This window comes from Podarcis bocagei (genome assembly GCF_964188305.1).
Source record: "Podarcis bocagei genome assembly, chromosome: 2".
Lineage (NCBI taxonomy): Eukaryota > Metazoa > Chordata > Lepidosauria > Squamata > Lacertidae > Podarcis > Podarcis bocagei.
In genome coordinates, this window is record NC_138126.1 from 58,561,268 (window position 1) to 58,586,115 (window position 24,848).

The 24,848-nt window shown below is 42.0% G+C and overlaps 2 protein-coding genes across 6 annotated transcripts in view; one reads left to right on the forward strand and one right to left on the reverse strand.

Annotated features, from left to right (window-relative positions):
- RAD54L2 (RAD54 like 2) overlaps positions 1-2,099 on the reverse strand; it is a 76,789-nt gene extending 74,690 nt beyond the window's left edge. For both annotated transcript variants that reach the window (XM_081177584.1, XM_081177583.1), the window contains exon 1: positions 1,614-2,099. The gene's annotated coding sequence lies outside the window, so the exon portion shown is untranslated. The remainder of the gene's footprint in view (positions 1-1,613) is intronic.
- A 30-nt stretch (positions 2,100-2,129) lies between these two features.
- The window catches only part of DCAF1 (DDB1 and CUL4 associated factor 1), a 61,712-nt gene continuing 38,993 nt past the window's right edge, over positions 2,130-24,848 (forward strand). For 3 of the 4 annotated variants that reach the window (XM_081177542.1, XM_081177540.1, XM_081177543.1), the window contains exons 1-6: positions 6,936-7,061; positions 17,647-17,764; positions 18,285-18,361; positions 19,671-19,744; positions 20,527-20,640; positions 23,950-24,087. In XM_081177542.1, the coding sequence (XP_081033668.1) occupies positions 17,655-17,764; positions 18,285-18,361; positions 19,671-19,744; positions 20,527-20,640; positions 23,950-24,087 (513 nt within the window). In that variant the 5' untranslated portion in view covers positions 6,936-7,061; positions 17,647-17,654. Of the gene's footprint in view, positions 2,288-6,935; positions 7,062-17,646; positions 17,765-18,284; positions 18,362-19,670; positions 19,745-20,526; positions 20,641-23,949; positions 24,088-24,848 lie in introns of those variants that run through there. The other variant, XM_081177541.1, reaches the window with a different exon arrangement.

The window sequence follows — 24,848 nt, forward strand, 5'->3', positions numbered from 1 at the left end:
GATAGACACTGCGCTCAGATCCTGCTTGTGGGCTTCTCATGGGCATCTGGTCGTTCACTGTGAGAACAGGATGTTGGACTTGGTGGGCTACAGGCCTGATCCAGCAGGCTCTTCTTATTGAATTAAATAAACAATATGATATTTTCCAAGAATCTAGCAGGGTTCTTAATGAACCAGTGCAGACAAAGAACTAGAGTGATTGTCGAAAGCCTCTAGCATAGAAGTAAGCACTGCAAACTATGGCAGTCCTAAAAATAAGAGGAATAACTGTTCTGTAAATCAGTTTTAAACCTACCCAGACATGCTCAAGTTCTCTCACCCAAGCTCCTCAATAGAAATAGAAAACATCTAGAGAATAGAAAAATGAATGAAAGTCTTAGGTCATTTTTATATGCTAAGAGGCTGAAAAGATGCAAACTATTTAATTCAGAAGGGACATCAAGAAGAGCAGGCATGGCAGATAATAAATGAATAGCACTGGAAAGACAAATTGAGTTCTTTTCCTTCGTTTAACCTTTGCATTAATCAAGAGCATAAGGCAGATTCAAAACCAACAATGTGCAAAGTAATAAAAGGAAGTTTTAATGGTGTATTTTATAGTTAACCTGTGGGTCAAATTGGCATATGACGTATCAGGGGAAAGTGTTACTACAGTATATTGCAGAACTGCTAAAACAAGTTACAGGAAAAAATAACTTGGAACCTTGTATTTTAAAACAAACATAAGGAATGCTGCCTGCACTGGGAGAAACCTCATTCTATGGACAATAGCCATATTCACAATAAAGATGTTGCATAAGGTAAGCATTGGTACATTTCAGTTTAAGCTCTCCTTGGTTCTTTGATGATAAACCTATCTGGCCATTTCCCTTCTGCTGTAGAAATCCACTTTGGGACAGTTACATTGTCCTTCATAGTACAGTAGATCAGTGTCTTGTGGGTTACCCCTAAAACCTGTTGTATTCAGTGTGATTAGTTAAACTTAGGACTGTAACCTTAGTATTTGTGCTCATGGGCCCAAAAGGATTGGTGAGACCTGGTGCATAACAGTTGACTATTCTTCTGGGTCAAACTTTGCTTTGAGCTTATAGTCACATGAGTTGTGTTCTGGCCTTATTGTCAGCTCACATCTCATGGGACTAAAATAAAAAAAATAGTCCAGTAGCACCTTAGAGACCAACTAAGTTTGTTCTGGGTATAAGCTTTCGTGTGCATGCACACTTCTTCAGATACACACAAAAGCTTATACCCAGAACAAACTTAGTTGGTCTCTAAGGTGCTACTGGACTTTTTAATTATTTTTTATTTCGACTGCATCAGACCAACATGGCTACCTACCTGAATCTAACCTCATGGGACCCTTCATTCTCTGCAATGTTCGTCTTAAGCAAAAGGCTTTGTCTTGGCTTCCACTTGCCTACTGAATACAGGATCCTTGGCTGAGTCACATCTCCACAGCATATATTATATTTGTGCGCTGAGAAAAATCTCCTGAACAAATTACCTCAGCTTGTTTGTAGCACAAGGTATGGGACAGGACAAACCTAATGCCTATGCTGGATGAGTCTTTCAGGGTGAAATATACTGTCCAGCAAATCTGAAGTTTATTTGACCTTTTCTTGCTCTTTGTTTTCAGGGGAATGCCATTTAAGAATAGTAGAGCATGTGGCAGAATCGGTTTCCTGTTTTGTAGGCTCAACACAAAAAGAAAGAAAGAAAGACATTTTACCAATTGGCTTTGAGTTCAGGACAAACCTCTCCATCCTTTGATATTCATGAATCTGTATCACAAAAGAACAGCTAGCAAAAGTGTGCTCTGAATACAGGCCTTTATGATATGCACCCACTGGGATATTCTCCTGTTCTCTTCCTCCTTTCCTTCGTTGTTAAATGCATGTGTGGCATTAGTGGGGAAATCCACCTGGAACACTTCAGTGCCCAAAGTTTACAAAAAAAATATTGCATATCCAGCATAATCCTTTAAAAATTGATTGTGCACCAATGTGTCTATCGGGATACATACAACCTATCCTGCAGTATTTTGATTTTCAAAGGCTTCTTGTGAAAACCAAAGAAAGAAACATGCTTACAAGAGAATATCTGGCTGCTTTGTGACATCAGAATGGAATCTGGTGATAAAACACATGTTTGAAGAAGGCAAGGTGGTTGTAACAGAAGAAAAACCAAATGAAACAAAGTCATCTGCCACCAGAAGAAAACGAGTTGCCGTCTTCTCTTAATGCTGAACCAGCTTCATCAGCGTTAATCAACAGGTTTTTCTCTAAAGGTAAATATAAAGTGTTCTGTGAAATACAGCCTTCTGCAAACTAGAAACCTTATGGGAAATATGTTTGCTACTGGGTGTACTCTCAATAAGGAGTCATAGTGAAACTTAGGTATTTATCTGACAAGTGCACCTATATTATATGTTTTCAAATGCCTGTTTGATGGACCAACACACCTTACATTTTTAGGCATAAATTTGAAATCCCTGGGCATCTTTGATCTATTCTCTTAAAGGTGTAGAAAAGCCCTAGGAATACAGGAAGCTGCCTTATACTAAGTCAGACCATTGGTTAATTTAGCTCAGTACTGTCTACACTGACGAGCAGTGACTCTTGAGAATTTTAGGCAGGAGTCTCTTCTCAGGCCAGTGATGCTGGAAATTGTGCAACTAGAAAAAGTACTCTACTGCATCTCAGAAAATGTGCAATCTGTATGACCATTTAGAACAGTGGGAGTGTCTATAGAGATTTCTGATTTGGGAGACAAATATTTGCATGCTCTCCTTCCCAAAATAATTTAATCTTCCTCTTTTGATAACTCCTTTGATAATATCTATTTAACTTAACACCTGTTAATCTGATTGCACCTCTTGTCCAGTGTTTGACTTTTATGCTTTTGTTTTTGCTTTATTTTGGATTCTTCGTCCATGTTCTGTTGTAGTGATTTTTTCCAAAACAGAAAATTTTGTGCTTCTTCCCATTTTGCACTCATCTCTTTGATTCTTTCACTCATACTTCATTCTCTCCTATTGTTTCTGGTCTAATTTTCTGCTCAGTCTTGATCTTTTCTTAGGTAAGGTGTTGCAGTGGGTGATGGCATCTCGGCTCCAGGTTTTCCTGCAGAAAACTGAATTTATTACCTACTTCAATCTGGCTACCAGCCTGGTATGCTCATAACACTTATCCCAAGAAGGGTGTAGACTAAGTACACACTTTACATCATGGCTTCTTCACCCAAATACTACTGGGAACTGTAGTTTACATCTCATGGAATTACAATTCCCACTACTGTTAACAAACTATAATTCTTAGGATTCTTTACTAGAAGTCATGTGCTTTTAAATGTGCCTAAATTGTATAGTGTGTAGGCTGCCCTAGACCAGGTCAGATGAGACCTAACAAGCTGAAACAATCCAAGCAGTATAGGGGTTCCTTCTGGCAGCAGGAAGTATTCCAGTTTGGATGACTGGTGTTGGGAGGGGTTGCATACCTTCTGAAAATGCAGGGTCACAGCTTGGGGATGCTCTGGGCCTGGCCTTAGACCTGGCCTTAGTTGTATACAAGAGTGCCTTTGCACATGGAATGACTCCCTGAGCACACTATATCTGGGTGATTTTAGGGAAACAGCAAAGATGGGGCTTCTTATGAATTGAATTCTAGAACAGATTATGCTACTGTTTTTAACTGCTGTATCTATTCTATTAGTTTAGTTTGCATTTTAGGGGTAGTATTTTAAATTGGTTTGTTGTAATATGCTATTTTTATACATAAACGTAGAAAATACAATAATAATGATAATTCTGTATCTGACATATAGTATTCAACATCTGGCAGGTTGCATGCAATAGCAGTTTACATTTGACAGAGTCTGATGGTTTCTACAGAAATTAAAAATGTTGTATTAACTTCCCTCAGTCATTTAACCAAAAGTCAGATGTTGATGGCAGATTCTGATTCCAAACTTTAGTTCATCTCTACTAAAGGAAGTACAGAATGAAGTGATATAATCCCTGGCCCATAGGTTTGCTACATACATAGACCCAAATTAGTATACTGGTTATCATACAAGTGTGCAATAAATATTTCATGCATTAAAAATAATATCTAACCTCTCTCAGGAAGTTAATTCTAGTCAAACAAACCTGGAACAAATAATACTTATAGCCACTTAAAAGTCCAGTTCAATGAAATCTATGTCATGGATTGCTGTCTCGTTCTATGTGCACTTACTTGAGAATAGGTCCCACTGAACTCTGTAACAGTAGGGAGAGAGAAGTGGTTCAGATAGCAGCTGTAATTTTGTTTATAAGGATTACATACTATGCAAACCTAACCATGTCTACTCAGAGGTAAGTCATATTTAATTCAATGGGGTTTACACCCACATAAGTGGGGTTAGGACTGCAATCTTAGACAGAATAACATACAGTGAAATGCTCTGGATTTTTGTTGAGCAGCAAGAGAGTTCAACGGGTCTTACTATATTTTTGTATTAATTATCTCAGAGGAAATTGCTTTCTATATATTTAATTTGATGCTGTGAATGAAAATAAAAGTGAGGCACTGGAGAGGGTGAATGTAATTGTTATTTATTTGTAGAGAGAGAGTTTTATTTAATGTTTCTGTATTATTGACTCTGAAAAATCAATAAAACACTAAATTACAAAAAAGAAAAAAAAGTTGCAAATATGGACACAACAGTTTAATTTGATGGCGATGGTCAGGTTTGGCTGACTCACAATGTAGCTTATTAACCAAATGGTTAATATTGTGATTGCATTATTGATATGTATTGGTGTTTATTGCTGAAGGATTTTGTTCTTCATTTATGTACTGTCAGCCACGTTGAGCACTATCTTACAATGGCAACACCAATACTATTATGTTTGAAATGTCCAGAAAAACAAATGGGTCCTAATTTTAATTTGTATGGTTCTTGGAAGAGCATTTGTGAAGTTCTGAATGCAAAGCAGTATTCTGTGCAAAAATGTATTCATATTTTGAAAAGGAACAGCCATAGGTATATACTATATTCTTATTTCCTATTTCTCTGCAATGTTACCAGCACTTAAAGCTGCATTTTTGTATATACTTATGGATATAGGATATATGAGACGCAGGATTGCACTGTAAACCTATTAATTTCAATGGAATCAGGTATACCTAAATCCATATAGGATTGGGCTATTATTTGGAACAACTGCTTTTCTCCATGTTAGAACCTGCATTGGAAATTACAAAAAAAGAGAATTTGAGTGCACGTCTTCTCATAACACAGGTCTTATGACTATGAATGAATGTAAACTAGAATCCTAGGTTTAAAAAGTTGTACAGTTGGGAAACAACACAAAACACATTTACTAGTGTGTAAGTCCCATAAGGGGGACACGGGTAGCGCCATGGGTTAAACCACAGAACCTAGGACTTGCCAATCAGAAGGTAGGCAGTTCGAATCCCCGCGACGGGATGAGCTCCCGTTGCTCGGTCCCTGCTCCTGCCAACCTAGCAGTTCGAAAGCACGTCAAAGTGCAAGTAGATAAATAGGTACCGCTCCGGCGGAAAGGTAAACGGCATTTCCGTGTGCTGCTCTGGTTCGCCAGAAGCGGCTTAGTCATGCTGGCCACGTGACCCAGAAGCTGTACGCCGGCTCCCTCGGCCAGTAAAGTGAGATGAGTGCCGCAACCCCAGAGTCGGTCATGACTGGACATAATGGTCAGGGGTCCCTTTACCTTTAAGTCCCATAAGACCACAATGGGACCTTCAAGTAAACATATTTAGGAAATGGCCACTAGCTTCCCAATGTCTGCTTTGTACATTATTTAGTTCAGAGGCAGGCAGAATTTAGCTGCCTTGGATCTACTCAGTTAGTTCCAAACTCCAATATCCACCAACCTGGGCCAGGCACAAAAGATACGTGCTGTAGTATTAAAGAACAGGGTGTGAGCACATTCTGAGCCTGATAATTGGTTTTCAGTACCAGAAGTGAACTCAGCTCTGTCAGTTCACCCCAAAATGAAACCCTGGTTAACCCTCTTAGTTTCAGCAACAATTTAGGAGGAAAAACACAATTTTGTCATTGCTAACCTTAAACATCCTATTGCAAATCAGCCAGAGAGCTACCAGTAGATCCCAATCTACCTTCTGCCCATCCATCATTTAGCACATGGTAGGTTGGCCTTGGATTTACAGTGGTATCTCAGGTTACATACGCTTTCAGGTTACAGACTCCGCTAACCCAGACATAGTGCTTCAGGTTAAGAACTTTGCTTCAGGATGAGAACAGAAATAGGGCTCCGGTGGCACGGCAGCAGTAGGAGGCCCCATTAGTTAAAGTGGTGCTTCAGGTTAAGAACAGTTTCAGGTTAAGTACAGACCTCCGGAACGAATTAAGTACTTAACCTGAGGTACCACTCTTGATGCATTCAGGTAAGCGTTACAGCAGCTGTGGAGCCAGTGCCCATCTCTTTCCTCCGCATCTCTTCGCTAAGGCAGAAGCACTTTTAAAGCAGAATAACGTTGCACTTGGTTTCCCAGCGCCTGAACATTTTCATCTAGCTTCTGATAAATGTTCAACTGCGGTGACTCTTGACAACTCCTTCAGCAGCTGCTCTTCCAGCTCCCGTATTCTATTTCAAAATTATTTCCTCGACAGCAGTAAGGGCAAGCAAGCTGTCAATAGCGCGCCTTCACCGGCTGCTCCCTCAAATACGCAGCGAGCGGCCTATCGGCGGGAGATACAGAGATGCGCTATTATGGGGACAGTAGACTGCAACTCCCAAAGTGCCTTGCGAGAGGAGGGAGCGGGCTTTGGACTCGGCGGCGCACGCGCAGGTAGCCCGGACTACATTTCCCTGTCGCCAGAGCGCGCGCCGTCCCCCCCCTCCGGCGTGCGTGCGTGCGAGCGAGCCGATGAGCGCGTGGGAGAGGGAGGGGGGTGACGGAGCTCTAGCGCGGTGACGAGCAAAGTGTGTGCCCGCCATAGTGATAGCAGCCGCCGGGCCGCGGTGCGTGGGGGGCCGGGAGGAGGCCGAAAGGGGCAGCAGCGACGCCGGACAGGTACGGCGCGCAGGGAGCCGGGCTGAGGGGGGAAAGGGCAGGCCGGCAAGCCGAGGCCGGTGACAGGCGCAGGCCGGGGTGGGGGCCGCCTCGGCAGCCCGCCTGGGCGGACGGCGCGGAGGCTGCCTCCTAGCCCCGGCAGCGAGGCTCCCATGTGTTCCTGGCTCTCTCTCGCCGGTGCCCAGGACCGGGAGGTGGGAGGGCGGGCGGGGGGAAGGCGGCTCGGGCCCTTCTCCGCGTTGCCCTCCCGGGCCGGGAGCAAAGGGAGAGGAGACGGCGCTGGCTCTCGCTTTATCTCCCCGTGTGAAGAAGGGAAGGGAGTTTGAGGGGGTCGCGTGCGAGGGGGAAGTAACCATATGGGGGATACGTAGCGATCTACCTAAGCCATGGGTTGCGGTCGTGGGCATGTTTTTCGTAAGCCGCGGAGCGACCGAGTTCCGAGTCAACGCGCGCAGGGCTGCCCTGGTAGGCGAACAACTCACTTTTCTCTCGTTTCCACGCGGATCGCCCTGCATCTTTCGGCTTTTCCCCTCCCCCTCCCCCCGAAAGTGCTGGAGGCGGAGAAGAGGGGTGAGGGCGATGCTAGGGGGTCAAAGACCAACATGTGTTGCAAAGTAGAAGGTAGTTTCTTCCTCTGCCCCCGCTTCCCTTCCTCATTTACTTGCCCGGCTTCTGGTCCTTGCTGATCTTGCTAGCGCGAGCATACCTTTTCTGTTTTGTTCCCAACCCGCTTTTTCTTCTCCTCTTTGGCCCCCAGCTGTCACCTCTCAGGGTGGGGGAGGGACGCTGGCGCCGTGGCAGCTTTTATATAAACTCTCGAGGGAGGTTTTGTCTGCCCGAAGCTTATTCTCTTCCCCCCATGTGAACCACCTTTCTCTTTGCGACACCAATTGTAGGGCTTAGTTTGAGTTAGGAAACTGTTTTCGATGCCAGAATTCAGCTCTGCGAAGTTGTTCGTGTCTTTGTGCCTGTGAATAATTCTTTTCCCCAGACCAAGGGGAAGCTACTACCAACCCTGCTTCATACACGTTGGAGTGGGGAAGAAATTTTAGATTGGTTTGAGTTGTAGTATCTTTAATTTTAGAACTTAGCCCCAGATATTGACTAATACAAGGATCACCTGGGATGCTTCTCTCTTGGAATATACTATTTACTATTTACATTATGGGCAATGTGTGTGTGGTAGGGTGACAGTGGCTTGCATATTACAGGGACCTCTGAGGGAGTGAAAATCTACCTTGCAGCCCTTGCATTTGGTTTCTTATATTGGTAGAAGCCAGGCCATCCAGTATCAGGTGTTGTGGGCAGTGTTAGAAACTCGGATATATAAGTTAATTGCCAAATGGCACCTTAAACCTAGGTTACAGTCACCACAATGGTATGTCTAGGTGTCACCCCCTCCAGCTGAGTTGTTACTGTTATTAATATTTTCATTCTATGCTGTTTTATATTTTAAAGAAAAAAATATCCAAGCTGTTTACAACACATTAAAACATCAAATAAAACAATGCAGAATAAAACAAATTTAAGCTTCAAGTATAATATTTCAGATCCTTCTCTAAGTATCATTTTATTTGCCCCAGATTTATTTACCTACTTATTTTATATAGCCACACCACAGCAGAAGATAGTGTTGTGTAGTGGTGGTTAGTGTCAATAGGACCTAGAAGATCAGGGTTCAAATCCCCACTCAGTCATGAAGCTCACTGGGTGACCTGGTCCCAGTCCCAATCTCACAGCGTTGTTGTAGGGATTAACTGGGGAGGGGGAAGCACTCCTTGGAGACAAAGGTAGGAAATAAAGGCAGTAAATAAACTCTTCTGCTTAAGATAGTTGGAGGGGCCAGCCAGATGGAGATGTTTAGTCACCAACCTGGCATCCAGAGATTTCAGCGTGGTCGCAATTCGACCTGTGCTAGTTGCAAAATGGTTGTGGGCAGGGAAGTGCGTAGATCTGGCATTGCTCTACTGTAGTGGGGATATGTGTCTTCCCTTGTAACTACATCCTGAAGCACAACCCTCTTTCTTTGTTCCATGAAGCTCAATGTGAACTGTTAAAACTTCCCAGTAAGCCTTATCTGCATAGCCCCATCTAAACACCTGTCAGGTTTGCATAGGGAAAGGGTCATCAGACATGCATCTTCGCCACTCTCCCATTCCATCCATGCCCATGGTGGTTGGGTCATACAGTGTCATGGGCGGGTGGCAAGATTTGACTTGATCACAACATAATACTGCTCAGGCCTTTACATTTCCCCATGTAAACACATGACAATCATTCAATTATATAATGATTAATAATAATAGCTGCTGGAGGGCAGGAGCGCATCAGATTAGGATTACTGTGGCAGGTGAGAGGGGTTAATGCTTGCCCCTATTTTTAACAACTTGTCCCCTGAAGCTATTTGCTCTACAGAGAGAAACCATAGGTGGTATTGGGTACGTTTTCCCTCAAAGTAGGAAAATAGCAGGTTTGTATGTGTGATTTTAATTGGTGAAATGGTGGTGGTGGGGTGATTGTGGGGCAGGGCAGGGGCTAGACCTGATCTGGTGCTGTCTCAGTTTGCTCCTTCCTTATCAGCTGCTATTAATTACAGAATATACTGATCAAATACCTATTCTTGTTTGGCCTGATATTCAAAATACTTTGTTTATTTTTGGATCTTCACAGTAATCTTGCAAAGTAGATTACTGTAAATGTTTTTTTCTTTCTTTTCTAAATAAGGAACTGAGGTTGAACAATAGTTATATTGATAATCAACCAAGTTTTACTAAGAGTAGACCTGCTGAAATTAATGGGCCTAGTGTAGTCATGTTCATTAATTTCCATTGGTGTCCTCTGAGTAAAACTTAGCTGAATCCCATCCATATAGTACACTATCACCTAGTGAATCCATGGTGAAGATTTGATCCAGGTCTTGTTGGCCGCTCTCCCAGGATGCCGCTGAAGCATACTGGGGTGGATAATATTTTTTTTTTTTTTTTTGGCCAGAGGACACCATCATTTTGCCATTGCTTATTTTTTTTGGGGGGGGGGAGCTCCAAGCCAAAAGTGGTTGGGGATTTAGTTTTTTTGGGAAAAAGATTATGATGATAATTGTGGACTAAAAGGAAATAGCTGTAAGCTATGGTTGCTCAGTCCCAGTTCCTGCCAACCTAGCAGTTCAAAAACACATCATGTGCAAGTAGATAAATAGGTACCGCTCCGGCGGGAAGGTAAAAGCCGTTTCCGTGTGCTGCTCTGGTTCGCCAGAAGCGGCTTAGTCATGCTGGCCACATGACCCGGAAGCTGTCTGTGGACAAACGCCAGCTATCTCGGCCTATAGAGCGAGATGAGTGCCACAACCCCAGAGTCGGTCACGACTGGACCTAATGGTCAGGGTTCCCTTTACCTTTACCTTATGGCTGAGGAAAAGGATTGACTATAAGTATTTATTCCAAGGTTGGGAAGGAGGGCAGAAACACTCTGCTGCTGGCAAGGCAAAGCTGCTAACAACAAAAGCAATGTAAGGAAGTTAATATATTAGCAGGATTTTTTAAAAAACACAACTTGTGTGTTATGGAGAATGTTAATGTTATGGAGAATGTTTAAATAAGGAAGTAATTAGAGAGAAAGACTTTTTGTTGACATGCACAAATGAAAATAACACAAAGATACCAGGGGAGGGAGTGAAGGGAAGTCAGGGGAATCGATGAATCCCAAAATATGGATTAATATTAAGAGTGAATATAGATGTTTTGTTTTTTTCTTTTTCAATGTAATGATTGTTTATTAAGAAAATTAATAAAAAAACTTTTAAAAAAAGCTGCTAACAGTCATTCATTCTCTCTTTTGCATGCACACACAGGTGTATGTAGGTACATACTTGCATTTGCATATGTAACACACGCAGAGAGGCACACTTAGTTGAAGTTGTGTTCCTTAGGCTTTCTGTATGGGAAAGACGAGCGGGACGTGGGTGGCGCTATGGTCTAAACCACAGAGCCTAGGGCTTGCCCATCAGAAGGTCAGCAGTTCGAATCCCCACAATGGGGTGAGCTGCTGTTGCTCGGTCCTTGCTCCTGCCAACCTAGCAGTTCAAAAGCACATCAAAGTGCAAGTAGATAAATAGGTACCGCTCTGGTGGGAAGGTAAATGGCGTTCCTGTGTGCTGCTCGCCAGAAGTGGCTTAGTCATGCTGGCCACATGACCCGGAAAAACTGCCTGCAGACAAACACTGGCTCCCTCAGCCTATAGAACGTGATGAGTGCACATCCCCAGAGTTGTCTGCAACTGGACCTAACGGTCAGGGGTACCTTTACCTTTACCTTTTATGGGAAAGATGAAGGAAGCCTTTGGGAACAGCCAGTGTTAGAAATTAGCCAGGCACCAGACATGGGTCCAAATGCAACCACAAGGAGATCTCTGGGTGCCAGGTTTGCAACTGGGGAAAGCAAAAAGTCATTTAGAGAAGAATCTGAAGTATTTTCCTTGAAACTTATATTTGTTTTATTCTGGATTGTTGTATTTGATGTTTTAATGTGTTGTAAACTGCTTAGAGATTTGTTCTTTAAAATATAAAGCGGTATAGAAACGAAATGAATAATAATAATCTCCAGTGGGGGGGAAATGGTGCCTAAATATTTCGTTGTGGCAACTGTAACCTAGGTTTAAAGCGCCATTCAGTGATTAGATTATATAGCTGAGTTTCTAACACTGGAAACAGCTGCCTCAGGGCACCCTGAGGCAGTGGTTTCCAACTGTCTGTTTTCTTCACCCTGTGCCTTGTTTCAAGGCACTCAGTAAGACTTCTCTTGTTCCCAGTGTAACTATCCTGGTGATAATTGCCAGCTCTTAGGTAAGTGGCAAGTCCATTGGAAACTGCACAAGTAGCCCCATAGAATGCTTTCAAGCAAAACTGTTTCTTAGGAAAGGAAGATTCAACTTCTTCATTGCTTAAAACAATAACTTCTTTAGTGTAGGGATGCTTGCAATTTCATCTAATTAGGTCACATAAATGGACCTAAACACCTCCCACTCATTGCAGTGTATTAAATGTAGTGTACAAACGTTGGGGTTTCTCGTGCAGCTGTGAACATCAGCTGTGACTATACTTCATTTGATATTGGAAAACTTGCTGGACTAGAGAGTTTACAGATTAACAAAAGACACCTGTTACCTGTATAATACGTTGGACAAAACATTGCCTTGGCATGGAATTAATCCTTTGATCTCAGGGGTGAGTGGATATGTGTGTGTGTTGATTATTGTTGTGTGCAGCTTTTGAGCTCACATTCCCTTGCCAAGGTTTTTTTTACAGCTGTATTTGAAGCTAATCTATGAAATTGCATATTATTATAATTCAAACTATGTAACCAAATAAATAATTGGTCAAGTATATGGATTGATCCTGTTGTCATTGGCCCTTCCTGTTTTTAGAAAGCAACTTGCTTAGCCCAGGGGTTGCAGGGTGAATGAATTGGCAGAACACAGAAGCAAATACTATAGTGTGCCTTGCACTGTTCAGTGTTCAAAATCTTTCAAATTAAGATTCTTGTCTTCCCTCCTCCCCAGTCTTTCCCTAAATGACTCATCAGATATCTAGATATTTGTGAGTCTTGGGCTGTGTATTCTAACTGCTACTTTCTGATGTACTGCCAATATATTCACAGCTGTCTTCTGCTTTTGCACTTAGAATAATGTCTGATAAAGTGGGAAGAGGGATCTGTTTGTGGATGGGAAAAGCTCTATAAAGTGCAGATTGCCTTTCAGGAAACAGTATATCAGTGAGATAGAAAGCTATGCATTGAGTGTGGCTTCTCCACCACTGTGGACTCAAGGCTCACTGGGAATGTATAGGATATGCTTACATTTCCCAGTATAAATAAGAACAGCAAAGTGAAAATGTTACTGTTAAGCAGAAGGCACAGTAAGTAAGACTGATAATCACCTGAAAATGACAACTGAAAGTGAGCCAAATAAATTTGGTGTGGGCTGGGGAGCAATGAGGAATTGTACTGAATATCTTCAAGTATACCAAAGCAGGTATACTTACAAAATATGAAAATTCCAGGAAGTTTGAAAACAGGAACAGAACAGTTCTAAAAGTAGGACCCAGGATTATTTACTCCACTGAACAGTGTAGTTTCATAGGTTTGGGAAAGTGGCCAGTTGACTTTGCCATCTGCCAAATGAATACATGTTGTATGTGATCACAGCTGAATACTGTTGGATTCTTCAGCAGACTAGGAAAATATTACTGAATCTGTCCTGATTTTAGACAGTTGTGTGCCTCGTATTATGGGCAGAATCCAACACTGCATGTAGACATCCAGTCATGCAACAAAAATTTATGTTCTCTCATCCCAAGCACCCTTAAAATCTGCCCACTGTACTTCAGGTGTGCTGGTGTGTGAGGAGTCAGCAGGGTTGTAGCTGAAGAGTCTGCACAGGTTTGTTTGGAAGAGGGTGATTCTTAAGATATCTTGATACAATACATTTTTAAAGCCCCAGGGGTCAACAGTCTGTGGATCATAGTCTAAACCATTGGTTTAATTTTATGTATTTGGTGATGGTGAGGAGAAGCAGAAATGGACAGAGCAATGGAAGGCAAAGCAGGGTATTAGTTAGACTTCTAGGAAACCTGATGTGTTCCTCCTCTGGCAACCTGCTCTGTGGCAACCTACTCTGTGGAGAGTAGGGGTGGAAAAATGAAAAAGTTTGGATGTAGTGAGCATGAATGACTTGCTGGGTCTGATTTTCCAGGATGGGACACGGCTGGCATAAAGTGCTTGATCAAGAAGCACACTTAAGCTGTCTGCTTGATTCTGAAAGTGGGAGTGCATTCTCATCCAAAACAAATTGAACATTTAATTCGGGCTTGGTGGAACCCCCACCACCCCACCAGCAGTATTTTTGTTCCGTCTGGGTTTTCTTTTCTTTTTTTATAAATATTTTTATTACATTTTTCAAATACAAACTCCAGAAACATAAAAGATATAAGAAGAAAGTAAGAAAAAAGAAGAAAGAAAAGAAGAAAAAAAGAAAATCCAACTTTTCAAAACTTTTTTGTACAACCTACTGGACTTCCCCACATCTTCCTCACCCTGCGTTCTTTACAATAAAAATATCAGCAAATTATTACCTTGTTTCATATCTTATTTATACCTTTCAGATATTATGTTTTTGGATTTAAAATACTTTTTATCAATTACTTGTACCTTAAGTTAAACATAATATTACTTTAAATTTCAACCTTTTCTTACTTATAACTTAGTTTCCTGTTTCACCAAATCTAATTGCTGAAGCTAAAATTTCCAAATCGTGCAAATTCTTAATATCCATACAACTTATAATATTCAAATAGTCCTTAAATATGTAAATAGTCCTTAAATTTTTTCCAGTCCTCTTCCATTGTTTCTTCTCCCAAATCTCGGATTCTGCCAGTCATTTCAGCCAGTTCCATATAGTCCATCAATTGCGTCTGCCATTCTTCCAGTGTGGGTAGATCTTGTGTCTTCCAGTATTTTGCGATGAGGATTCTTGCTGCTGTAGTTGCATACATAAAAAAAGTTCTATCCTTCTTTAACACTTTCTGGCCGACAATGCCCAGGAGAAAGGCCTCTGGTTTCTTGGGAAAGGTATACTTAAATACCTTTTTTAACTCATTATAGATCATTTCCCAGAAGGCCTTCACTTTTGGACAGGTCCACCAGAGGTGAAAGAATGTCCCTTCAGCCTCCTTACATGTTCCGTCTGGGTTTTCAAGGTGCTGTTAGTAACACCAGGAGTCCTCTGTAATAAAACCCCTCTAGGTTTTGGTAGGGGACACGGGTGGTGCTGTGGGTGAAACCACAGAGCCTAGGGCTTGCCAGTCAGAAGGTTGGCGGTTTGAATCCCCGCGACGGGGTGAGCTCCCGTTGCTCAGTCCCTGCTCCTGCCAACCTAGCAGTTCAAAAGCACGAAGTGCAAATAGATAAATAGGTACCGCTCCGGTGGAAAGGTAAACGGTGTTTCCGTGCATTGCTCTGGTTCTCCAGAAGCAGCTTAGTCATGCTGGCCACATGACCTGGAAGCTGTACACCGGCTCCCTCGGCCAATAAAGCGAGATGAGTGCCGCAACCCCAGAGTCGTCTGCGACTGGACCTAACAGTTTACCTTTAGGTTTTGGTAGCCCTTTCTGTGTGGCACTTGTCAGAAGAAGTTCAGTAGCTGTGTGATGGGCTGCTGTTTCCAGTGGAGTTGGTCTGCAATTTTATGAGAGTTCATTTGAGAGAGGTCTTCATGAATAAATGCAAGCCTAACATGGCAGCTTTTAAAAAGAATTAATACTTAGTTAAGACTGACTTATAGGCTCAAGTTTTATTGTAATAAACTCCCTTACTATAATCTATTCTCTTCTGTGGGTCCACAGTTTCACTTGCTGACATCACCACCATGGCAAATGTTTCCAGCCTCTGATGAATGTGATGTCCTCCAGCTTTCCTCTCTGCTTCCAAGCTAGGGAGGATTTGTGTGGGGCTTTGGTGACTCCGAAAGCCCATTATTTATTTTGTATTTATTAATAATTATTTATTAATTAATAATAACTATTTTTATTTTATTAAATTAATATACTACCCTCCATCAGCAGATCACATGGAGGTTTGTAGTATAAAAACACAGAAATACATAATATAATAACAAACAAACAATAATAACAAATAATAACAAAGAAAACAATACCCGCCCCACTATAAAAGGCCATAGATTGTTTAATTAGCCAAAAGCCTGGGAGAAGAGGAATGTTTTCTCCTGGTGCATATAACTGTAGGGGCAATTTTGACTCCCTACCCAGCTCCAAAATTGGGAGGAAGGTTGGAGATAATTGAGTATGTTTCTTAGGAAAACGGGGTGGGGGAAGGAATGGTGGTTTACCTATATTAAATGTGACTAGAGTATGTATTTAGAAAAGAGTGGAGATGATTTTGGTGCTATGAGTGCCATGAATATAGGAAGTCAAGCCATTGGCCCATCTCTTTCTGTATTGTGTATACTGACTGGCATTGGCTCTAGGGTTTCAGACAGCACATTACCAGCCCTACCTAGAGATGCCAGGATTTGAACTGAGGACCTTCTGATGTTTTACCACTTTATCACAGCCCTTCCTCATAGAAACATGGTGACAAACTGATGAACTCTAACCTTCCTCTCTTGAGTTAGTAAGGGAAACTGGGGGGTGGGAGGATATTATTATTATTATTATTTGCCATTGCTGTTCCAAGTGCCTTGCAAGGTAGTGACGAATCAGCAAGATGCAGTTCTTTTCTAGCTTGAAGCTGCTGTGGGGAATAGGTCATCCTCACTGGGTTTCTGAGGTCCTTGGCAAGGGAAATCCCTATATGCTGTCTCCACCTCCAAGCTGGAGGTGAATGCTGGGGCTTGTTTTTACAGGAAGGGTCCCCTCGCCCCACCTGCTTTCCAAAATTGGAACTAAAGGCGAAAGCAGGATATGTTCTCTGTATTTTGGCAGCACAATGAAAGGTAGGACAATGGGTCAGTGCTTCTGGCTATTAACCAGAAGTTTGGTGGTTCAAGCCCACCCAAGGATGGCTGTGAGCAGGATTCCTGCACTGAAGGGCATTGGACTAGATGACCTTGGTGTTCCCTTCCAGCTGTACAATTCTATTATATTTTTATATGTGCTGGAAGCCGCTCAGAGTGGCTGGGGCAACCTAGCCAGATGGGTGAGGTACAGTGGTACCTCGGGTTACATACACTTCAGGTTACAGACTCCGCTAACCCAGAAATAGTACCTCGGGTTAAGAACTTTGCTTCAGGATGAGAACAGAAATCGTGCTCCGGCGGCGCAGCAGCAGCAGGAGGCCCCATTAGCTAAAGTGGTCCTTCAAGTTAAGAACAGTTTCAGGTTAAGAACGGACCTCCGGAATGAATTAAGTACGTAACCAGAGGTACCACTGTATAAATAATAAAATTGTTGTCATTTAATTCTAAGATTTGGGAAAGTCACAGAGTCATGGTCACTGCATATTTTTGACTGGACGCCAAAGCCAGCCTAATGTTGTGGATCTCTGTTCTGCTCTTCTTTGGAAAGCTCAGAGAGGTTTACTTGTATCTGCCAAGATACACTGTTCATCCAGACATTTATTAGGTCCGCTCAGACTTAATTTAAATGATGCTTCAGTACTGAATACTCCCAGGCGATTCACATTGCCGTTAAAAAACACCACAATTGGCCTTTCTTGAACAGTATTTGAGTCTTCAAAGAAACAGATCACTGAACCATTTTACAAGTCCAGTTTCTGTCCTTAACTCAAGGGTCCTTTTGAACTCTTTGTCCGTCATTATACAATGTGTCATCTGCCTAGAGTTGTACAATTTTATTTGCCAGGGGCAGGGAAATTGTGAAAATCACCTCATTTACCCAGCTTAATTTAATTGTTCTTAGTAGGAAGTAGACCACGTTAATTTCAGTGCGATTTGCTTAGGGCTGCAGCATTCGTGTGCTTTTAAAAACTCAGATTTTTCAATTTTTGTTTGAGAAGTAATGCCTTTGAGAGCTGAGCTCCTTTCCAGTTGGTACTGATTTCCTCCCTTCCACCTTTAGGGTGAGTCATGACTTCATGTTCTGAACTTGTGGATTCCAAGGCTGAGCTTACTGCTTTGCTGGAGCAGTGGGAAAAAGAGCATGGCAGTGGGCAAGATATTGTTCCTATCCTTACTCGGTAAGTACAGTTGTTCAGAAGTGCAGTTACACAAGCAATGCTATACTCAGTCCTGCTTGCAACCTGCCTACCCAGTGAGGCTTTTCTGAAACAAGGAGGGGCAGAGTGTCATGAAAAAATTATGGCAGAAAAACAAGGACTTCAAGAGTCCTTAGTTGCAAGTGTCTAGCAATCATCTATAATTTTTTGATGATACTTCCCAACATAGAAACCCAACAAATATTAAAGGACAGCAGATGTTAACATAAATGCCTTCTTTATTGTCTTCTGGGTTCCTGTGTTGGTGGCTGCCTTGTGAGGGCAGACATCACCCATTTATTACAAGGCAGCATAGACCTTGTTTCAGCAGGGTGTAGCACTTCAGAGTCTGATTTATTTCCTTTGCTGAATTACTGCTGTGTGTCTCAGTCATCTGCAGTACAATTGGGACGTGGGTGGGTGAGTGGTTTTTGAAGTTCTTTAGCAGCGTTCATTCTGAGGGGGATTTCAAGTGGCTCATGTTTCTTCACCCCCTTTCTAGAATGTCGGAATTGATTGAGAAGGAGACAGAAGAGTACCGCAAGCGAGATCCGGATCCATTTGATGATAGGCACCCTGGTAAGATGCATTGAGAGCATACAAATCCACTGTGACTTCATTCTTGCTCGTGTTGTAAACGAGAGAGAGGGTGGGAAGGCCAAGACCGCAGAGATGTAGCTCCACAAAGTTTATCTGCTAGGATGGCACTCAGATTTCTCTCCAATGCTTGACACATTTCAACAATTCCTTTCAGAATTTGCCCTTCCATCTACTTTAGAAATAATGCATATAAAGGGGGGGGGGAGAATGTGAGCATACCTCACACAGTGAAAACCCATAGTCATGTCTTTTGTTCTGACACTTGCTGAGCTTCTGAATTCCTTTTAGCAGCTCAGCCTGTAAGTGGTGTAGCAAAGGGGTGGGGAACCTTTGCATGCACCCACCCCTCATCAAACACTGCTGGTGGTCAAGGATGATGGGAGTTATAGTTCAACAGCATCTGGATGGTTGCATGTTCCTCACTTTCAGTTTAGTGGTTTCTCAGGCCGGTGATATATATTTAAACAAATTAGGAATAAAATGAAAGCGGACTTAAATTTATTGTGAGAGGCCTGGAATGAAAAATGAGAGAACCAGCTGTCGCAGAGCAAATAGAAGGCAGTTTTCCAGCTCATTTAAACCCTCCTACTTATATCTTGTTAAGGTTGATCAAACAAAATTTACAGATGTGCACATACCAGATACCATGAAGATAATTTGAAAGAAATGTGAGGGATTCTACTTTATACTGGAATGGCACACAGGTCAAGGCAATGATACACCATATGAGGTGGGACTGCCTAGCCTTATCTTGCTTTTGGATCAGTGTTACCAAGCGGATTAAGTTAGTGTTGCAATCTTCTCTTCCTTTTTCTGTGTATGCTGTACTTTTTGTCCTTGGGGTTTATTGGGTGGTCAGCAAGTTGGATTAGGAGGTGAGATTTAATATGTTGAGATTTTTTTTTATTAGGTCTAGACATTTCAGTTCTTGGATATTTTAATAGAAAGAATGACAGTTAGTGCAATTATAATGTATTACTGTTTCCAGTTCAGTTTTCTAAATACTCCTAATGTGTCATTTGCCTTGACTATCTTTTTTTGCTTGATTGTTTATAATTCTGTGAACTATGTGCTTTGCATTAAATGTAAGGTTTGTTTTCTACATATAAAACATTTTTTAAAATGTTACTCAGAATGCATTTAGAGAAAAGTGACAGGTGAAGCATTCTTTCACTTCTAGCTAGAAAATTTAGCCATGCCTTTTAATTTGCATGCTACATACTTTGCTATTTATTATTGCTAATCAAGTGTGGAAGACAAGCTGATATTCTTGTCCATCTCTTTCTAGGTCGGGCAGATCCAAAATGTATGCTTGGCCACTTGCTGAGGATACTCTTCAAGAACGACGATTTCATGAATGCAGTGGGTTTGCCCTTTACATTTTCCCATAGATTTGCACATCAGGACTGCTAGGAACTTTTCATTATTCTTTTACTCAGTCATCTTTTTGCCTTGAGTTAGGGGTACCAGAGTGATCATTTTCTTTTAGCTTTGCTGTGTGCTTAATTAGGAATGTACCTTCCAAGAATTGATATAAAATCTTTCTAAGCCTGACTTGTACAAGTTACAACAGCAAGAGTATAAACGAGAGCCTTCTGTTTGTTAACTTAATATGCATACCTGCAGAAGCTTCTTAAGAACAAAACAAAAACAAAACGGTCTTTGTTCCTTGTCTGGCTCTTCCAGGAAAGTGTAGATTCAGTTTGGCTGTTGGAATTCTTGCAGACTATGTGGTCTGAGAGGATTTGTAGACAATGACAAATAAATTTAAAATTTATTTTTTATTTAAGCAGGTCCTGCTAGCTAGAGATGATGGGAGTTGTAGTCCAAAACCAGCTAGAGACCCAAGTTTGGGAAACCTTGTTCTAGTGTAATATGGGAGGCGGTGCTGGGGGCTTCAGAGAAAAGGAGGAATTGATGAAAAAGGCCTCCATCAATGGGAGCCAACAATGGATCGTTGTTGCTTCCATTCACAGAAGGGTAACTCAGGCTCTAAGCCATAATAAATTGGCTTCATTCAGAATAAGGGAGGAAATCTTTAATATTTCTTGCAGTCCAATATGGCATGCTTATGCAACTTCTTTTTCTTATATGGACCATTTTTTAATAGACAATACTATTTAATTCTCTTTATCTCTTTTCAGCTGGTGAATGCTTATGTGATGACAAGCAGAGAACCACCTTTGAATACCGCTGCCTGTCGACTCCTTTTGGACATCATGCCTGGGCTGGAAACTGCTGTCGTCTTTCAGGAAAAGGTCTCAGATATAAGATGATGCTCACATAACCTTCCTGTTTACCATTTTAGTAGTCTCCACTCTCTCTGCTATTTCTAGAGACTTAGGTAGACAGCAACTATGTTTCAAAGGAGTGAGAAATCAAAAATCTGTTTTAGGGCGCCTTAGAATCATAGAGTTGGAATAGACCACAAGGGCCATCGAGTCCAACCCCCTGCCAAGCAGGAAACACCATCAGAGCACTCCTGACATATGGTTGTCAAGCCTCTGCTTAAAGACCTCCAAAGTAGGAGACTCCACCACACTCCTTGGCAGCAAATTCCACTGTCGAACAGCTCTTACTGTCAGGAAGTTCTTCCTAATGTTTAGGTGGAATCTTCTTTCTTGTAGTTTGGATCCATTCCTCCGTGTCCACTTCTCTGGAGCAGCAGAAAACAACCTTTCTCCCTCCTCTATATGACATCCTTTTATATATTTGAACATGGCTATCATATCACCCCTTAACCTCCTCTTCTCCAGGCTAAACATGCCCAGCTCCCTTAGCCGTTCCTCATAAGGAATCATTTCCAGGCCTTTGACCATTTTGGTTGCCCTCCTCTGGACACGTTCCAGTTTGTCAGTGTCCTTCTTGAACTGTGGTGCCCAGAACTGGACACAGTACTCCAGGTGAGGTCTGACCAGAGCAGAATACAGTGGCACTATTACTTCCCTTGATCTAGATGCTATACTCCTATTGATGCAGCCCAGAATTGCATTGGCTTTTTTAGCTGCTGCGTCACACTGTTGGCTCATGTCAAGTTTGTGGTCAACCAAGACTCCTAGATCCTTTTCACATGTACTGCTCTCAAGCCAGGTGTCACATCTTGTATTTGTGCCTCTCATTTTTTTTGCCCAAGTGCAATACTTTACATTTCTCCCTGTTAAAGTTCATCTTGTTTGTTTTTGCCCAGTTCTCTAATCTGTCAAGGTCGTTTTGAAGTGTGAGCCTGTCCTCTGGGGTGTTAGCCACCCCTCCCAGTTTGGTGTCATCTGCAAATTTGATCAGGATGCCCTTGAGTCCATCATCCAAGTCGTTGATAAAGATGTTGAATAAGATCGGGCCCAAGACAGAACCCTGTGGCACCCCACTAGTCACTCTTCTCCAGGATGAAGAGGAACCATTGATGAGCACCCTTTGGGTTCGGTCAGTCAGCCAGTTACAAATCCACTGAGTGGTAGCATAGTCAAGACCGCATTTTACCAGCTTCTTTACAAGAATATCATGGGGCACCTTGTCGAATGCCTTGCTGAAATCAAGGTAGGCTACATCCACTGCGTTCCCTTCATCTACCAGGCTTGTAATTCTGTCAAAAAACGAGATCAGGTTAGTCTGACATGACTTATTTTTCAGAAATCCATGCTGACTATTGGTGATCACAGCATTCCTTTCTAGGTGCTCACAGACTGTTTGCTTAATGATCTGCTCCAGAATCTTCCCTGGTATTGATGTCAGACTGTCTGGGTGATAATTATTTGGGTCCTCTCTTTTCCCCTTTTTGAAAATAGGGACAACATTTGCCCTCCTCCAGTCTGCCGGGACTTCGCCTGTTCTCCAGGAATTCTCAAAGATGACTGCCAGTGGTTCTGAGATCACATCTGCCAGTTCTTTTAATACTCTTGGATGCAGTTCATCTGGCCCTGGAGACTTGAATACATCTAAACTAGCCAAGTATTCTTGTACTATCTCCTTAGTTATTCTGGGCTGTTTCCTCTGCTGAATCATTTGCTCCAAATTCTTCAGGTTGGGCATTGCTTTCTTTATCGGAGAAGACTGAGGCAAAGAAGGCATTGAGGAGTTCAGCCCTTTCTGTGTCCCCTGTTTGCATTTCACCATCTTCTCCTCTGAGTGACCCCACTGTTTCTTTGTTCTTCCTTTTGCTACGGACATACCCATAAAAGCCTTTTTTGTTGCTTTTAACCTCTCTAGCAAGCCTGAGTTCATTCTGTGCTTTAGCTTTTCTGACTTTGTGTCTACATGTGCTGGCTATTTGTTTGAATTCCTCTTTGGTGGTTTCCCCCCTTTTCCATTTTTTGTACACATCCTTTTTTAATCTTAACTCAGTTAAAAGTTCTTTAGATAGCCACCCTGGGCTTCTTTAGGCACCTTCCATGTTTCCGTCTCATTGGTATTGCCTGAAGTTGTGCTTTTACTATCTCCCTCTTAACAAACTCCCAGCCATCATGAACTCCCTTCCCTTTTAGTATTACTGTCCATGGGATCTCACCCAGCACTTCCCTAAGTTTTATGAAGTCTGCTTTCTTAAAGTCAAGAAACTGAGTCCTAGTATGCTTGGCTGCTCCTTTCCGCTGTATAGTAAACTTCAGAAGAGCATGATCACTCGCGCCTAATGATCCTTCCACTACCCCACTAACCAGGTCATCAACATTGGGTAGGACCAGATCTAGGAGTCATTATGCCAGCTGTGTAAATTAGTTCACAAAATACAGTGTATAAATTTCACGAAAGTTACCAGCCTAAAAAAGTTTTTAATAGCCTTCTTGTCAATACAGATATGAATTTCAAATGGTACTTTCAGTCTCTCTGTCTCTCTCTCAAAAAAACAGGTTTTCCATGTTCTGTGGGTCTTTTACCATAAGGATGCAACTTTGAAAACTTGATCATGAGTTCAGGCTTACAGTTGTCTTCTGGGCTGTTTGCATGTCTCCCAAGAGAAACATTCTCAAACTTCCAAATACATACAATCCCCAACTTCAATATGTAGTGGGTAGCGGGAAGTGGATGATTCTTGCATGAAATTCCTGAGTTTATGTGACCAGGATCCAAAGAAGTGATCTGTGGTTAGAGAAAAAACGTCCTTTGCTGCATTTGCTGCAGCAGTTTGTGCTTCATGAAGGAGCAAATGGCTGTTCCGTTGAAAAAGTGACTTGTCCCTCACCAGTAGGTCATCCCACAGCAAGAATAACAAAAGGCTGCTAGTATATGCATATTAGCACTACTTCAGACCTTGATTATACATATGTACACAGTTCCATTGCTTAGTGGACCTTAGCTATTGTAAGTGTATAATAATAGTGTATTCCACTGTACACTCATATAATTACAGTGTGATCCTTGTGAAGTCAACTGAAATGCTTCAGGATTACTGTGGATAATAATCCACATTAGGTGTTCTAGTTGGAAAACGCTGGCTTACAGTTTGGAAAATGTAGGAGGACTTCAGATATTCCCCAATTCTTGATAAATGTTATTTTTTTCCCTTTGTATATGGCTGTGGAGAGGAGAATTTATCTGCTCATATCTGTCCTTCTCCCCATCCCCACGAACTCTAGGAAGGCATAGTTGAGAATCTCTTCAAGTGGGCACGAGAGGCTGATCAACCTCTGAGGACATTTGCAACTGGATTGCTGGGAGGGGCCATGGAGAACCAAGACATTGCTGCTAACTACAGAGATGAGAATTCTCAATTGGTAATACTCATGGCAAATCCGTCACACCCATTGTTAAAAGCAAACACTTGCCAAGCATAATTGAATCCTAAGACTTTTGGGGGGCTCATTCCTCACAGATGTGATTTCAGACGTTGCAGCGAATGATGGAAAACTGGAGGGGAATTTGCATGGTTCTGCTTTATAGGAAATTGCCATATTGTACTTGTCCTTTGCAAATGGAGGAAATAGATTCATATCGGAGTATTGATTCTTAACGTTTCTGCTCTTGGTAGCATATCTCATGCTTATCTGCCCTGTCGCTGGAAATGTGCTTGGTGTGGTGTGTTCATTTCAGAACCTGGAGCAAATGGAGTGATTTATTGTAAAGGTTTGGTTAAGTTTGTATACTGTCTGCCCACCAAATGTTGCCTAAGGCACTTTGCAACAATAGCACAAAAATCAAACACCTATACAAAATAATAATAAAAAACATAAAAACCAGAGCAGAGGAAACACTTCAGTAAAATCTGTAGAACAGCGAGCTAAAAGGGGTGTCGCGAACAGACAGGAACAAATGGGGAGTTGCCTTTAGAATATATGTTTTATTGTTGTAAGTCTCTTTGAGACCTGCACAGTGAAAAGCAGGATATAATTTTTAAAACTAACAAAACAAATTGAAATACTGATTTCACATGTTAGCTGTGCAGATCATTGGTCATAGATGTACTTGCCTGTAATCACGAAAGATCACCAGGCCTTTCTTCCCAGGTCCATTTCTCCCTGCTCTCCTACAGTAGACA